Source organism: Cryptomeria japonica, chromosome 7, assembly GCF_030272615.1.
Source record: "Cryptomeria japonica chromosome 7, Sugi_1.0, whole genome shotgun sequence".
Lineage (NCBI taxonomy): Eukaryota > Viridiplantae > Streptophyta > Pinopsida > Cupressales > Cupressaceae > Cryptomeria > Cryptomeria japonica.
Genome location: NC_081411.1, coordinates 253,643,510 through 253,660,472, shown reverse-complemented (window position 1 = coordinate 253,660,472; position 16,963 = coordinate 253,643,510). Strand labels below are relative to the sequence as shown.

The 16,963-nt window shown below is 32.7% G+C and overlaps 1 protein-coding gene across 1 annotated transcript; it reads right to left on the bottom strand.

Annotated features, from left to right (window-relative positions):
- Positions 1-1,519: 1,519 nt before the first annotated feature.
- On the bottom strand, positions 1,520-3,696 carry LOC131053235 (nudix hydrolase 2). The gene is made up of 8 exons (XM_057987853.2): positions 3,360-3,696; positions 3,203-3,268; positions 2,917-3,054; positions 2,488-2,565; positions 2,334-2,384; positions 2,189-2,223; positions 1,952-2,060; positions 1,520-1,866 (listed from the first exon to the last, which is right to left on the bottom strand). Exons 1-8 carry the CDS (start codon positions 3,576-3,578, stop codon positions 1,690-1,692), a joined length of 873 nt encoding a protein of 290 aa, XP_057843836.2. The 5' UTR covers positions 3,579-3,696; the 3' UTR covers positions 1,520-1,689.
- Between the last annotated feature and the right edge of the window lie 13,267 nt (positions 3,697-16,963).

Below are 16,963 nucleotides of genomic sequence, written 5' to 3'. Positions count from 1 at the left end.
GATGAGGTTCCTGAATCTAGCAAGCTATGGCACATAAGGCTTGGTCACCTTCACTTCTAGGCACTTCCCTCACTATAAAAGATGGTTAAAGGTATGCCTAAACTTAGTCATTTTCATGACGATACTTGCAAAGGTTGTGCATTAGGTAAGAACACTAAAAGTCCATTTCATAAAAGTGAAAGTAGAGCCAAGGAAAAATTAGCTCTCGTTCATTCTGACCTAGGTTATGTCAGTTCCTTCTCCCAGTGGATTTCTATACTATGTTACATTTATAGATGATTTTTCTAGAAAGACTTGGATTTACTTTCTACGATCTAAAGAATCTGATGAAGTACTAAGTAGGTTCAAGAATTTAAGGCTTTAGTTGAAAATATATCTGGTAAAAGGATTAAAGTGTTAAGATCTGATAATAGAGGTGAATACACCTCAAGTGGTTTTCATGAATTTTGTGTAGAGACGGGAATTAAGAGGGAATTTTGTGACAATTATAGCTTTGAAACCTATCCTTTGGAAATGTTTGTATGTGAACAAAAGTAGCAATAATTCAAGATTTGAATGTGTAAGTAGGGTTCATGATGATTGCTTGTTATTATTGGCACATTGAAAGTTGTAATGCAATTTTGAGTATTATTAGTCTTCTCTATGTTAGAGAAAGGAAGGAAAAATCTCGTGATATCTCATAAAGGAGAGACATGAGTAAATGGGTGCTCTACAAGAAGTGTACTATGTGGGTCTATAAGCCTAGAATGATGACAATGTTGCACAATGAGTTGCTCAAGTTAAATTTATAAAAACATTGAGGTAATCTAGTGAATCCACTCAACATCAAGATGGAGCATGTGCATATCTGACATTGGTATACACTTCACTCATAGTTCTACAATGCCATCAACATTCGATTGTTTTCCATGCACAATTTAATCTTAAGATAGTTTATGTTTAAATATTGTTTATGTGTTTATTTACAGTTGTTCAAAGAATGCATAAAATGAATAATAGATGCATGGAACATCCAAGTCCAATTTGAGTCTATTTTTAGATGATGTAATCTTATAAATATTTTTCCCTCATACTGTTTGAAGGAGAATGTGTAGTCTCATCTGTTTATATTGAGAGCCAAAATGTAATCAATTTTGAATGAATACAAAGATTCATGTATTAGAAATAATATGTTGCGATTATGTTTTTCTATAACTTACTGTAATTTCTTAAAAACTAAAAATTTGTTTAAAAATTAAAACCTATAAACATAGAATAAATTTATATACAAATTGAAATGTTGCAACCGACTTGAAAACACTTATTTACTGTCTCCATTTTATAAAGATAATTGAACTTCCAATATCTAAGTAAAAGTATACTTATGTATACATTTTATGAAACTACATGACTATTAGTGCATGGTAATCATCCTTTGGAAAAATGTCACCATTCAACATTTTATGTGTAATCATTTTTGGAAGAGTACAATGCCCAGCGTCGCAAGAATTTAAGCTTCGGCGAGAACAAGAATAAAGAGTAAAATTTCAACGACACATCATGCCGTCACTTATATGTGGTGACGTGATTTTATTCATCTTGATAATAGTACAAAGTTAGCCTCAGAACTGCTTTTTCCTACTTACTGGAAACTAAATACGTAAACGAAATGTGTGACTGACGTCCATTCTATCTGTTTTTCCCAGTAAATTATACAGTATCAATGGCACTGCAGTAAAAAACAGAGGGTTTCTGCGATGGTATTTCAATGGCTGAAAATCCTCTACATCGTCCCTCCATGTTGGCAACGCAAACGCCGGTCATGTCCTTGAGAAGTTTGCTTTGCTGCATTTTTGGTTGAGCTGCGAATTCATCTACTGCCATCCACTGAACAAAACAAATTTTCGCATCAGTTATGTGATATTAAAAATAATCCGGCAGAAAAAGTACCACCTTATGATCAAATACATACCTTTGCTGCTGAAATTTCAGTATCTTGTATAACAATGTCAAAAGAAATTGGTTTCAAAATACACACGAAAAGTAGATCAGATTTTCCAAAAGGGGCATTGTGACCATCCCTGTAATTCATGCACGGACAGTAATTAGAAAGCTAAAAATTAATCTTTCAAGCATACCCACCCTCGTAAAATTTACGAAACAATGTTAAAAAACAGTAGGGCTTTTATATGATAAATGTTTTCTATACCTGAAGCCGACCACTTGTATAAATTCTGTATCAATCTGTCAAAATTCAAGAAAACTTTAAACTATAAGAAATGCTTTAAATTATAATAGAATAAAGAGACAAATCACAATTCGGAGGAAAGAGGTCAGACAAGAGAGAGGTTTACCCCTGTTTCTTCTCTAACTTCTCTTACAGCCCCTTCTTTAATGCCTTCCCCCTGTGAAGCAGAAATTGGGCATAAATACATATATGTGTGCCTTGTAATTACGTCATAAATCTATTTACTCTAGGCTTGATAAATTTAAATTTAAATCTGATACCTGTTTAATCCTTCCTGTGGGCATTTTCCACAGTCCTGAATCTTTGTAAGGTCCACACTTTTCCTGAACTACGAGAACCTGCATCCACATTGCGATGATAAAGGTTGGACAGCAGTAAGTTGACCAAAATGAACCGGGTGTACAAGATTTCTTATACACGACTACTTGACAAACACATCAAGTCTTTGGCAACATTTTGAGTTAGATCTGTATGCTTCATTGGATTTGATCGCGTTTCAAAACAACATTAATACATAGTTAATATACTAGTCATAAATATTTTGATTAACATAATTGTATAAAAAGAAATCCCACTTCACCTGCACAAAACCTTGAAGCGCTTAATATTTTGTCACAGTTACATATAGCAGAACAAATACAGCATATAAGATTGTATGATTAAAATAGTCCAATTGCATGTGTAGTTACCTCTCCTTTGCTGTTGTATACAAAAGCTGCGATTCCCACTTGATGTGAAGCATTATCAGGGATAGTACAAGGAGTTTCAGGGATCCAAAACGCTAACATCACATATGATGGTTCTGCATGGTGATACCAAAATCCTTCCTGCAACTCGCCATAAAGTATAAAAATTGTATTATAGCATATATCTGTGAGTCTATATCATTTACAAAAATATTACGTGTTAAAGATCACAACAAATGTTTCTGCAACATAAAAAATCAACGTGGGAGCGATTTTTTGAAAAACTGACCTCAATCGCAACCGGAACTAATTTGGCCTGTTCCTTGGCTACTTTGATCCACACCCCCTTCTTTCCCTTCACAGCCAACAAGTATGAATTAAAACTATTTTTCATTTTCTTTTATATTTATTGAGGGATTTATATGTAGTGTTAAGAAAGCACTCACCTGGCGTGCCCAATGAGTAAGTGATGCCTTGAGTGAAGATGCGAAACGACGAACATCGTTGTGCATATTTTCTACGTCAACTTCTACCCCATCGTATCTGTCTTCTCTTGCTTTCAGCAGTTGATGTATTTCTTCTCCACGCAGCTCGTTTAAGACTGTTTCAACGTCGTTTATGGCATTATCATTGGCAGAGGAATCCTCCTTAGACGGGAATGCCATTGTGTCGTGGAAAGTACTTAGCAGTAAACGGAGAACTGCCGAAACAAAAGTTTCAATAGAAACCTAAGGAAACAGTATTAGTGCAGGAATAAAGTAGGCGTCTTCTTGAACGTTTGGAATAGGAGGAATAAAGAAAGGAGCTGAATAATAATATTTGTTCAGCAGGAAGGGTTATATATAGCAATAGAAGAATAATGCCAACTGCTTCTAAGATATTTGGCGAGTGGTTCGGCGTTGGTAACAAGCAACTGCTGTTGCCCTTCTGTCCATCTTCCTATGATTTACTAATAGTTCTTTAAGGCGAAACATGGACAAAATCTGCGAAAGGAAGCAAAATAACTAATAACAAGGGAAATTTCCAAGCCATTGAACATCTAACAAGGGAAATTTCCAAGCGTGAAGCTAAAGAAACCAAAAATTGTCCAGCGTAAGTGTTTAAATGCTGGGAAGATTCCTGTTATTCTGCCGGAAACGTCTGCAAGGTTTAGGGGATTCAATTCCCGATATGAGCTTAATATGTGTTGACGTTTCAACAAAAGGATATTCAACGGTGACAAATACTAGGAAGTAGCTGGTCCAGTCTAAGAATGCAGAGTGCACCAAATACTAGGAAATGGCTATCCAGTTTTAGAATGCATCAACGCATAAAAACTTACATTTTAAGGAAACCACATGGAAACTGGCACTGATATTGAAACCACGTGGAAACTGGTACTGATCTTTCCTCCGCCGTGTTTCAATATTAATAGATGAAAGCCATTGAATATCTTGCAGGAAAACTTCCAACCCTCGTAGCTAAAGAAATCACAAGTTGTTCACCGGTGCTAAATTAAGCGTATAAGCACTGAGAAGGTTCCCTATTAGTCAAGGAGAGAGCTTGATATTTGTCAATGATGAGTATAAAGATTGATAGTGAATGTCCAAAAAGTGCAAAAAGTTTTAGGAGACTAACGGTAACCTTCCAACGGTTAAACATATACGACATGGCTACTTGTATCATTTATATCTATAATTTAAATGCAGTTATAAAAATTATCATTTAATATTATTTTTTAAGAATGTTTATTATTTTACTTGTTGGGAGTTTTTTAATGTTGTAATATGATTTTTTTATTATTTGTGCTCGATGAATTGAATTCGTTATAAATTAAAACTTAAACATATTATGTATTTAATTTAGTATATTAATAATTGTTTTACAATTTATTTTTTAATGGTGTGTCATATTTAATATTTATTCTATAATTATAAAAATTATAAAGTTTTTTATTCAAGGAAATTATATAGTTTTTAAATTGAGATATTTAATTATTTTTTATTAATTAAGGGGATTTTTGAAAGCGTCTTAATTCTATTACAATAAAGTTGGTGAACAAAAAAAGCCAAAAAGAACAATTGTAATAAGGCTATCATAAAGAGTTACACAATCTAAATATTAGATCTAAAAGGATGGACAACATTAACTAGGGTTTGGGACACACGTTTGGATGACCTTTCTTCCTCCTTTGAACTGCAATCAAAGAGAAAAACATCAAAATCAATAGACTTGAGAGAGGGGGGAGGATAAACCCTCTCTAGATTCCAATTTTGGATAAATAAGAAACGAGATAAATGCCCAACCAAGGAGACCAAAAGTAGAAGAAAATCACAACACCATGAATAGGAGGCACAATAACCACACACTCCAAACAAGTTGCAGAATCCAAAATACATGTAGTACGTACCAAAGACAGAGGAGGGGCCACCGCTCCACAAATAATAGGTGACTTAAAAGTCTCAAAATAATAAAATAAATGTATGCCAAGTATAAAATATTCGCAAATAACATCCTTGCAGCAAGAGGAAGATCTCAGGACCTTAAGGTGAGAACAACAAGAAGCCAAATGACCTATGAAAAAGAAATGTCCATAATGAAAGAAAACGCCCTCACAAATCAAAGCTTGGCACCAAGAATGAATTAGGACTTCAAAAGCAACCTTTGTTTTGATAGGCTTATATAAATCCAATTTAACTAATAATCAAGCGAAGGTGGTGTTAGTGATGTTTGTAGTAGTTTCATCCACATTAATGAAGTGACCCATAAAATTTTACTAATAGCCTCAAAGTTTGAATGATAAGGTGAAGCAAAATAAAAATTATTCCAAAAGTATTTATTCATGAAAAGTATAAAAAAGTATCAAATATGTAATGGTTAATTCACTATAAGAAATTGTTATTTTTAAATTGATATTAGCCCCTTGCATTCAAATGACCTAAGTTATAGCTTTTAATATTATCGTGCATGGTATACCTACTTATAGAACTTTTCACGTTACGAACACTAGAGCCCTAGACACTCAAACCTTAGCAAAGTAGTTATTGTTGCAAGGTGTGTGTCCTTGGTCTCCTTGTGTTGTGCATCGTAGCGCTTGGGTTTGTGACATGGCTTAACCGCCTCCTATGGATTCTATAAGTCTAGTGGTTGTATCGGGCATTAATAGGTCGATCTTTTGGTGCAACGACAACTGCACTTGTAACAAGTGGTATCAAAGTTTGGTCACAGGTTCAAACCCCTCGCTTGTGCTAGGGGGATTGTTGCAAGGTGTGTGCCCTTGCTCTCCTTGTGTTGTGCAGTGCAACGCTTGGGTTTGTGACATGTCTTAACCGCCTCCTGTGGATTCTATAAGTCTAGTGGTTGTATCGGGCATTAACAGGTGGATCTTTTGGTGCAACGACAACCGCACTTGTAATAGTTATCAACAAAATAAATTATTAATTAATTTCATTCTAGATATCTACTAAATTGTTTCTATATTAATTGATAATATAAATTATTTAAAATATTTTTTCATAAATTTTTACATTGAGCCATGAGTGATGCCTTAACTATACATTGACTACTTTAAATCTAAGCTAACTTTTAAATTTATTTTAATTTTCATATGGATTTTTTGCAAAAGACATGCTGGCCTACATTTCATTTGATTTACATGTGTACTAAGTAAAAATTGTATCACATGTAATCCATATATACAAATACTTAAAATAGTGTCCCTCTTGAGTTCCTAATAAAATATTATATGTCACACGATAATATTCTTGTTTGAGCTTATACTGATCAAAAGTATGAATTATTACATGGATGTTTCTAGAGATATTGACCAAAAGGATGAATAATTTGATTTTATCCCCAATGTACTTACTGATAAGTACACCTTTAACTTGAGTAAAGTTGTCTCTAAACATGAGGTCAAGAATGTCATATTCTCCTTTAATTCTTATAAAGCTCATGGTTTGGATGGTTTCCCCTCGACCTTCTTTCAGGGGTACTAAGACACAATTAAATATGACATGGAGGGTGTTACGAAGGACTTCTTCAAAACATGTTACAAGATTCTAAAATATTTGAACAACTTCATTGCCTTAATCCCTAAAAAAGAGTATGTTGATAGCTTTCTATATTTTAGGCCTATTAGGCTTTGCAACACCTTCTACAAGATCATATCTAAAGTGTTAGTTAATTGCCTCAAGCCTATATTATCATGACTAATTTTCATAAATCAAAAGGGATTTGTGCAAGCAAGACAAATTTGTAATGCTCTTTTAACTACCCATGAGATCCTCTACTTTATGGAGAATAAAAAAATAGGATGGTATTCATGATAGATATCTCTAAAGGTTATGATATAATATCTTCGAGCTTCCTATTTACTACTCTCCAAAAGTTTTGGTTTCAAGACAAAGTCATTCAACTTATTAAAGAATATGCCACTACTCTAATATTTTACGTTTTGATCAATGGAATGGCAAAAGGATTCTTTCATAGTGAAAGATGTCTTTGCCAATGAGATCGCTTGTCCCCTTGTTTATCATTGTGGCTAAGGTGTTGGGAAGAAATATTGCTAGAATCGTTATCTAGAATAAGCTAGGAGGTGTTCTACCAACTTTCTTTGTCCCCCTATTATCCTATCAACAATTTCTTGATGATATAATATGGTTTGTCTTCTTAGTCCATGAAGGTAAACAATGGAAGATTATTCTCAACCAATATGCTCAAATCTCAAGGTAGGATATTAATTACAGTAAAAGTGCATTATATTTCTTCAACACCAAGGAAGGATATTTAGGAGAAAATCATCAAAATGTTAGTGTTCTAAAAAGGTGCTCTCCTACCGAGATATCTAGGGTTGCATCTAGCAACTACAAATCTACCACATAATTATTGGTGTAAAATAATGGAAAGAATATAGAAAAAACTCACAAGATAGAAGAGAAAGATACTAAGTCAAGCTGGGAAGTTTCAATTCTGAAAGTAGCAATTGAAAATATCCCTATCTATTACCTATCCATCTTCAAATTCCTATCCTTCATATCTGATAAGGTGGAATAGATACAAAAAAAGTTTTTTTGGACAAGAGTTGAGGAGAAGAAGATAATGGAACTAATTAATTGGTATATTGCTTGGAAATATAAATTTTTGGGAGGCCTGGGGCAAAGAAAGATAAAACCTTTTACTAAAGCTTTCATTGCTAAAGCTTGTTGGAATACGATATCTCAGAGAATGATTGGACCAAGATTTCTTAGGGAAAATACCTTAGGGAAGATGAATTCCTACTCTCCTCTCCTCCTAAAGGGTGGGTGATCTAGAACAACATTCTAAGCTCTAAAAATATCCTAAGACAAAGTAAAATATGGTGGGTTGGTAATGGGCTTAAGATCAATTTTTAGAAGGATGCCTAGGTTTCTCTCTATTCCAACCCCTTATTCATGTAATTTATTGGCCCTCTCTCTTGACATTTTAGTGTTAAACATTTTTGACTATGTTGATTAGAGTGGAGAAAAACCAAAGTGGAAGTTTCTACCATTCTATCTCTTTCCTTAGCGAGAAATCAAATACTAATTTATTGAAACTATTGGAGATTGCTAGTTCTTTAACTTATAGTAAAATGACAATGCCATGTGTTCCCCTACTCCTATGAGCATGCTTTCAGTTTAATTTGCCTAATTTATAGGTGAAATTACCATTGAAACAAGGAATGTTTAGTTGCAGAATTATATTGGACAAGAATATTATCCCTAAAATCTCACTTCAGGTGGACAACTAACCACAAGAAAATCCCAACCATAAATTTAACTTGATTAAGAGAGGGTTCTAGTTAGCCAAAACATGTATTATATGTTTCTAGCAAGAAGAATTAGTGGACCATATTTTCTTATAGTGAAAATTTACCAAGGACATCTGGGGAAAAAGTGCTACCTAGTGTGCATGCATTTTTTGTTTTTTCTAAGACTATTAATTTATTGAAACTTAGAGAAATGATTGTCCTTTTAGACATGTAGTGGTTATAAATTTATGGAACCATATACCTCCCTTTCTTGCTTGGTGCATATGGGTAGAGAAGAATATTAGAATTTTTAGAGAAGATATTAAGAATAGTAAGGAGGTTTTCCAAATTCCTAAGAATGTAGTCAGGAAAAACATAAATCATATGATACACCGATGTTCTATCCAACCATTTACCCTTCTTGAGCTATATTTTAGAAGGTGGTGGGAGTTACCTATGGTATGGATAAAATCAAATTCGCCAAAAAGAATTTAAGAAAGCATGTAAGATGGAGGAAAATTGGGAAAGACTAGGTTAAGTTAAATTTTAATGGGTGTCGTAAGAGGAATCCTAGTGTAGTTGTTGTTGTTAGGGATTCTAAGGGAATAATGATATAAGGATATGCTAAATATGTAAGGACAAAATCTAATAACAAAGAAAAAGCAATAGCACTAAGGTAGGGTCTTATAAGAATTATTTTTCATAGATTTAGTGTTGAACACACCACAGGATTGAGAAGGGGGTAAATCAATCTAGACCTTGAAACACTTGATTTCTAATCTTTAAACTTCAAACCATAAATATATAACCACAATAGTAATAAATCATGAAAGCACAATGCACAACAAACACATGAATGCCAAATTTATGTGGAAAGACTTAAGAAGGGAAAGCCACAGTGAGAATCACATTCACAATATGAATACAATTTATTGCAATGGGTGAACTCACAATAATGGTTCCCACTTTTTTGCCACTTTTGACAATGAGATGAACATTTTTAAAATAATCTTCAACTTCCGACAAATATAACTTTGAAACTATTAAGAATTTGAAGATGATGTAAATTAGTGATTTGTAGCATTTTGTTTGTAGATTCTAAATATATTTGTTTCAAATTTTTTTGAAGGTTTAAAAAACAAAAAATTCCATCTCCTTCAAAAAGTAGTTTTTTACAGCAAACTACATTTTTTTAGGGTGATATGCCTCCTGAAACGCATAACTTTTTTTTTCTATAAATGATAAAAACTCAATTCTTCCGAATTTTGTCTTGTAACATCAATATACAAGGCTTGTTGTTGGTTTGATCGTGATATGTTGAATATTTTTTATTTTATTAATTTTTGAAGTTCGACTAGTTATAATTCAAACATAGGTTTAAGTTTGAACACATAACTTGTTCTATATATATCGAAATTCTTTTTTTTTTTATAGAAAGAAGACATCAATACTTGGGGCATAGATATTTTTCAAATTTTTTTTGAATTAGTTTCCTATTTTTTCCAATACGTTGAACAAAGAAGTTCATGTTTGGTGAAAAACCAATATTCCATAAAATTTTAAAAACAAGAACATAATAAATTCACAATGTAATAAAACTATACTCATTGAAAAGATTTCTCTGAGCACTACCATCTTATATTTTTGGGTTATTAAGATTCTTTCATTTGTACCTTGAACCAGAGGTCCGAAGGCAAAAATTTCTCAGAACTCTAAAAAATTTGAGGACAGATCTCTAAAAAGGGGGTTTGAACGAACAGTGATTCGAGCGAATGGGGGTTCGATCAAACCCCCCTTCGCTCGAACCCCTTAGGAAAAATAATGATGTGTACTTTCATGTAATGGTTGGGTTCGAACGAACCTGACCTTTTGTAACTACCAGCATTTGTTCGAACCTTGGCTGACCCAATTTTTTTTTTTTTTTACATTTTTGTATAGTCATATAAATATACATAATTTTTTTCATTTTTCTTAGACACAAATGATAAAACAAATCTCATTTCTAGATGAAAGAAGACATTTGAAAGTTATTTTGAGGGCAATAATTTGAAGATATTTGAAGGTTATTTTAAAAGCACAGGGAACAAGAAGAGAAGGCAAAATAAGACTTCAAGGAATTATTCTCCTGAAACAAAACAAAGCTATCGAGAACAAAGAAGGCAAAGATATCATGATGCAAGTATGTATTTTTATTTTTATTTATATTTAATTTTATATGTATTTCATACCAAAAATTGTGTTTATTTGTTAGTATTAGTTAAATATTTATTATCTAATATTTTTATGAAAATTATTTTAAATAATATTAATTAAATTAAATTAATTTAATTTATATAATAATTGTATCTTAATTAAGTTTGAATGATGTTATTTTTATTAAATCAATTGAAAATAGTAGGATTAAAAATAATCTCATTTTAATTAAAAATAATTATGTTTTAATTTGAAATAATGTGTATTTTCATTTCAAATTCCATTAACTTGCTTGTTGTGTAATTTACATTTTCTCTCCCCCCTTAAGTCCATCTATAATAGATCATGGTTTTAATTTAAAATTTAGATCTTTAGGACCCCTCTCTTTCCCATTTATTATTTATAATTTATAATTTAATTTAGATAGTCCATAAATATATAATTTAATTTATATTTTGAAACCATGTGTCTTTATAGTTTAGCAAACACTGCAATTGGTGCTCCAAAAATTAACAAACTTGTCTTTTGTGTCTTCAACAATAGGCTCTTTTCGTTTTATCCTTAGAAAAGGGCCTGCCTCCTGAGTAGCCCTTAAGGCTCGGTGAGAGGGATCGACCCAAAGTGGTAGCAAGCTAAAGCCAAGCTCTTCCAAGCCACTATTAATAAATTTGTTTGTGACGAAAGTTGCAAGCTACGGGTGTTACATGATGCTATAACGGTGTTATGACTCCCCATTAACCCTAGAGAGCGCAACCTCTATAGGCTGGAGGCCTTCCATTTAACGAAGTGTAACATGCTCCTGATTATAGCCACCTGAATGGATGCCCTTACTAGACACCTTTTGTGTTAGAAGCCAAAAACCTTATAGTTGTTGGCGTAAGAGGTCGAACCTCTGAAGTGGCTCACATTCTTACAATTCTTAGTAGAGATACAAAGTTCACCACGGGGAGTTTTCATGGGGACTCGTGCTTGGCTTCCCTGGATAAGTGAGTGTCGTGGAGGGGAGCTAGTGGGGCCAAGCACCTAAGTATCCACTCTAAATTACGTAGCTCGGGGTAACCCCCCAAGTGAGATTCAACAACTATTGTCTCGTCCAGCCCTAGGATTTGTGCTTGCATGATCAAAACAATCCAACACTTTCAAACAAACAAACATTATGTCTTCTTTGTTTTCAAGTGTATGCAAAAATATTTCACATTATACTTGTCCCCTTAAAACTTATATTATGTGATACTAGGACCTATTATGTGATATTAAGACCTATTATATGTGATAATACCTATCTTAAATATGACATAATAGAACCTATTATGACATAATAGGTCTTATTGTGACTTAATAACATGACCACATATGCAAAAACATTTCACATTATATACTTGAGTCTGGGCCTTAAGAACTATATTTATGAGATATACCTATGATGTACACGTGATAAACTAATGACCTATTATTGCATAATTTAGGTCCTAATATTTGCATAATATAGGTCTTAAGGGGAGTCAAGTACAATGTGAAATGTTTTTGTATACGTGGTCATGTATTAAGTCATAATTAATAAGACCTATTATGTCATAATAGGTTCTAACTTATGTCATATTTAAGACCTACTTAATTGCATGTGATAGGTCCTTTAATATCACATAATATATATGTCTTAAGGTGAGTCAAGTATATTAATGTGAAATGTTTTTGCATACGTGGTCATATTAAGTAATAATAAGGCCTATTATGTGATATTAGGACTTATTATGTGATTATAGGTCTTAAATATGACATAAATTTAGAACCTATTATGTCATTATAGGTTCTACTTATATGACTAGGACCTATATTATGTAGATATTAGGACCTATTGCATGTGATATTAGGAGGTCTATTATGCAATAATAGGTCTTAAATATGACATAATAGTCCACCTATTATGCATAATATTTAGGTCTTACTAAATGACTTGAAAATTTGGTTTCAAATTAAACTTGGAATTTCATTGCATTAAAAATATTCTCTGTCATCTTAAATAATGTGTAGAATGGGCTCGAGAAGAAGGGAGTTCTCAAGCGGGAGTCGAGGAAAATGAACCCGTTGAAGAACACAATATAGTTGATGAACATAGGAAGGAGCTTGCCCAAATTGAACCAATCATGGTTGAAGGAGAGGGGTCAGGCTCCTTGCCTCCTACCACTGGTATGGATGAGCATATTGTGGATCTAGCTAAATAGGTGAAGAGAAATATTTCTTATAAAAATTTAGTTCATTTACTTGAAATGGATGTGGATGAGTTGAAACGTCTTAGTGAAGAACCTAGACATACTAAAAGGAGGTCAATGAATAAAAGTGCAAAAGAAATAATGTCTCATTTAAACAATCTTGATATTACACTAGAGAAAGCTCAATTGTTATCAATTGTACTTACTCATAAAGACTTAATAGATCCACTGAAATTGTTGGGTATAGATACAACAGGTCAAAAGAGGAAAACTTCTCAGCTACAAAAATCTATTGTTGATAATGTTAAGAAAGGTTTGGTGAACATTGGTAAAATATCTCAAACAGTAGATAAGACCATTTCAAGAAGAGTGATGTTGACATCTTTAGTAAATGAAAGATTGCATCAAAAAAGACAAATCTCTTCACTGTCATCTGAGTTTGGTTTTAGTAGAAGGACAATATCAAAATATGTGAAAAAGAGAAAGAGTTTGGATGATACTACCTCAGAAGGGAATTGGGCAATTATGTGTAGAGCTCCTCATTCTGATAGAATTGAAGATGTTGTTAGGAACTTTGTGACAAGTTTTTGGAATGATAATACTCATCCTTCATCAAACAATAGAGATATGTTATCAAGCAAAGGATTGGCCCTGATCGTTATGATCTCCATGTAAAACATTGGTTAGACACAACAAAAAATGACTTGTATGTGTTGTTTACTAAAACAAACTCTCATATAAAGATTGGACAAACCATATTTGAATAGTTAAGGCCATAGTATGTGAAGGTAAACAAAGTCTTCGTTATCACATTGAATTTGATCTATACTATCAGGGGTTTCAAAAGATTAGAGAAGATAGTGATGGTTATGAAAAAGCTCCTCCTAAACGAACACGCCAATTCTTAGCATCCATCTTATGTGATAAGTCAGATGATAATGCAACCGGTCAAATAAATTGCATGAAAATAATTTGTGGAACATGCGGGGAGCTGGCTAAATTGCCTTTGAGAGATGAAGATACTAACATGAGAAAGATGGTGAATTGCAAGAGTTACAAGTATGTAAAAAATTTGAAACAAAATTTGGAAAGGAATCTACAATGTTAGATTATGTAGAAGAGGAAATACCTATTGGAACATTTATGGAAAATTTTTGTAAGTTGATAAAACCATACATATGCCATCGTTTTTTTGCCAAGTGAAAAGAAGAACAATCTAAAACATTAAGAGACACTTTCCCACTTGGAACTATTCTTTCCATAGTGGACTTCGCAGAAAATTACTCTTTTGCACATCAAAAAGAGATTCAATCAGAGTATTACTTTTCAAAGCAAATCACTATTATGGCGCATGTGTGTTATCGATATGCACAAAGGGATTTGGATGGTGTTGATAGTATATTTGAAAATCGTGTCATTAAGAAAGAGTATCACTTCTATATGAGTGATGATAAGGAGCATGACACACTTTTTGTACAATATTGCTTTAAGAAGTTTTTTGAATATTTGAAAGAGAGAGGCACATTTTGTTTGGTTTGATGGATGTGCGGCACAATTCAAATCTTCGAGGCCATTTTATGCACTATGTAGATATCATCGAAATGACAAAATACCATATGTTTGGATTTTTTTTTAGAGTGGTCATGAAAAGGGTGAACATGATGGTGTAGGAGCTTGTATCAAATGTGCTCTAAGAAAGCATCAAATAAATTATACAGGAGATCGTATAGATGATGCACATGATGTTGTTGAATGGTGTAAGAAACACTTTGTGCAACCTAATTATCCCGGTGAATCATCATCGAGAACATACAGGCCATTCCATATAGAGTGTTTTGGGAGATAACCGGTACATGTTCTCTTTTAGTGTTTTATTTAAATGTTTTTTTAATTTTTAAAAATGTTCCTAGTTCAATTGTTTTAATTTAACAACTTGATCTACATGTATGTTCGTGTACACATGTACAATTTGCAGATGTGGATAGAAGATCAATGCATGAATGCAAGAGCGTGGAGATGAAAAGATCTTTGCATTGTGTCATGAGTATAGATAATCGTCCATGGATATTGTACACTAGGGATTATTCATGTTTTTGTTCTGATTGCATTTTGGAAAACTATGTTTATGCAAGGACCAAGAGCTTGGATATGTTAGTGTATGGAAATTGGTGCCACTAGATGTTTTTGACACATACGAGGATTCAAATGAGGATGAAATCTTTGAAGACATTCCTTTGATTCTTGTTGATTATGACTATATTTTAGGATTGATTAAAAAAGGTTTATGACGTACACATATATTTAAATTATATATATATTTATTTCCTTTAAAAATATTGCGTATGTAAATAAATTATATAAGTTTTTAATCGAGTACATACATTTTAAATTTATTTAACTTGTTTCAAATTGCAGGAGATATTTTTGCAGTCATAGAAGAAGATGGAAATATAGAAGGTGTTAGTTATTATTTAGTGCATTGCACAAAAGAGAGAAAAAAGTTAACAAAATCTGAAATGAGCAATGGAATGTCCTTTTCCATAGGTTTGAACTTGATTTGAGCATTTAAATTATTTTAAATAAATTTATTTTAAACATGCACATCTGCACATGTTTTAATTTTTATATGTACACAACTCACTTCTGTGCAAATTTTTAATTTCTCGTTTCTTATATACATGTACATGCAGGCTAAGTTGTAGTGCAAGGGACATATTTCAAATAGCTTAAAATTGTTCAACATGGGATTCATTTCACTGAATACCAAATTGACAACAAGGTATATCAGTATAGCCACTTGGTCATTGGTGGTGGCCTAATTATTCATACAGTTCCACGTCGTGGGCAGTCTCAAAAGTGGAGACTAGATAGTGAAGATCATGAGAAAATATTAAGTGTTATTGAAGAGCAGTCTGAACCACTTGATGTGGTATGAACTATTTAGTAAACCAAAGTACATGTGTTTCAACCCATGAATTGAATTAATACTTGATAAATTAGAACTTTACTTGTTTTCAAACTTGGATAAATTATTTTTTAAAACTATGCCTGGTAAACTTTTTGATGTGACCGGTGATGCTGTCACGACATGCCGTCTAGCTCCACGTGAACACTTTTGAATCTGAGCTATGAACCGATGAGGCCACAAATGGGGGACCTCATCCCCACACTTCACTTGTTCAAATATACGAGCACAATTGCCCAACGAAGGCACAAGGCCTTGCGAGCACAATGGGCCAGTAGGGATTTGAACCTTGGTGGCCGCTTCACCAACGAAGTGTTTAAACCGTGACACTACATGTTCGAAGACAAATTTGGATAAATTATTAAATACATTAAAGTGTTTGAATTTAATATATGATATATATATATATATATATATATATGGCTTGTGTGGACCATATATTGTTTAGTTAAATATGAAATTTTCAATTATATTAAATTAGGATGTATGACTAATGTACATGTTAAATAATACTTACGTGCACGTATGTAAAGTAAATTGGGACATGTGGATGAGTTGAAAATGTGTTAAGGCCTAATGTATGCACTTGATTAGGATGTATATATGTCTAATTCTAAATGCACATGCGTAATTTGTAAGTTGTTAAAATATTCTAGCATGTATGTATGTTTTAAGAAAATTAGGATGTACATGTATTCATTTAATTTAAAAAATGCATTTGTATGAAATTTAATATTAAATTAGGATACATATGTGTGTAAATTTGAATAGGTCTTAAGGGGGTCACATGTACAATTAGGATGTATAGTCTATCTAATTCTAAATACATGTATGCATATGTAATTTGTAAGTTTTTAAAATAATTTAGCATGTATGTAAAGTAAATTAGGACATGTATTTATTTAATAAAAAATGCATGTGTAAATTTAATTA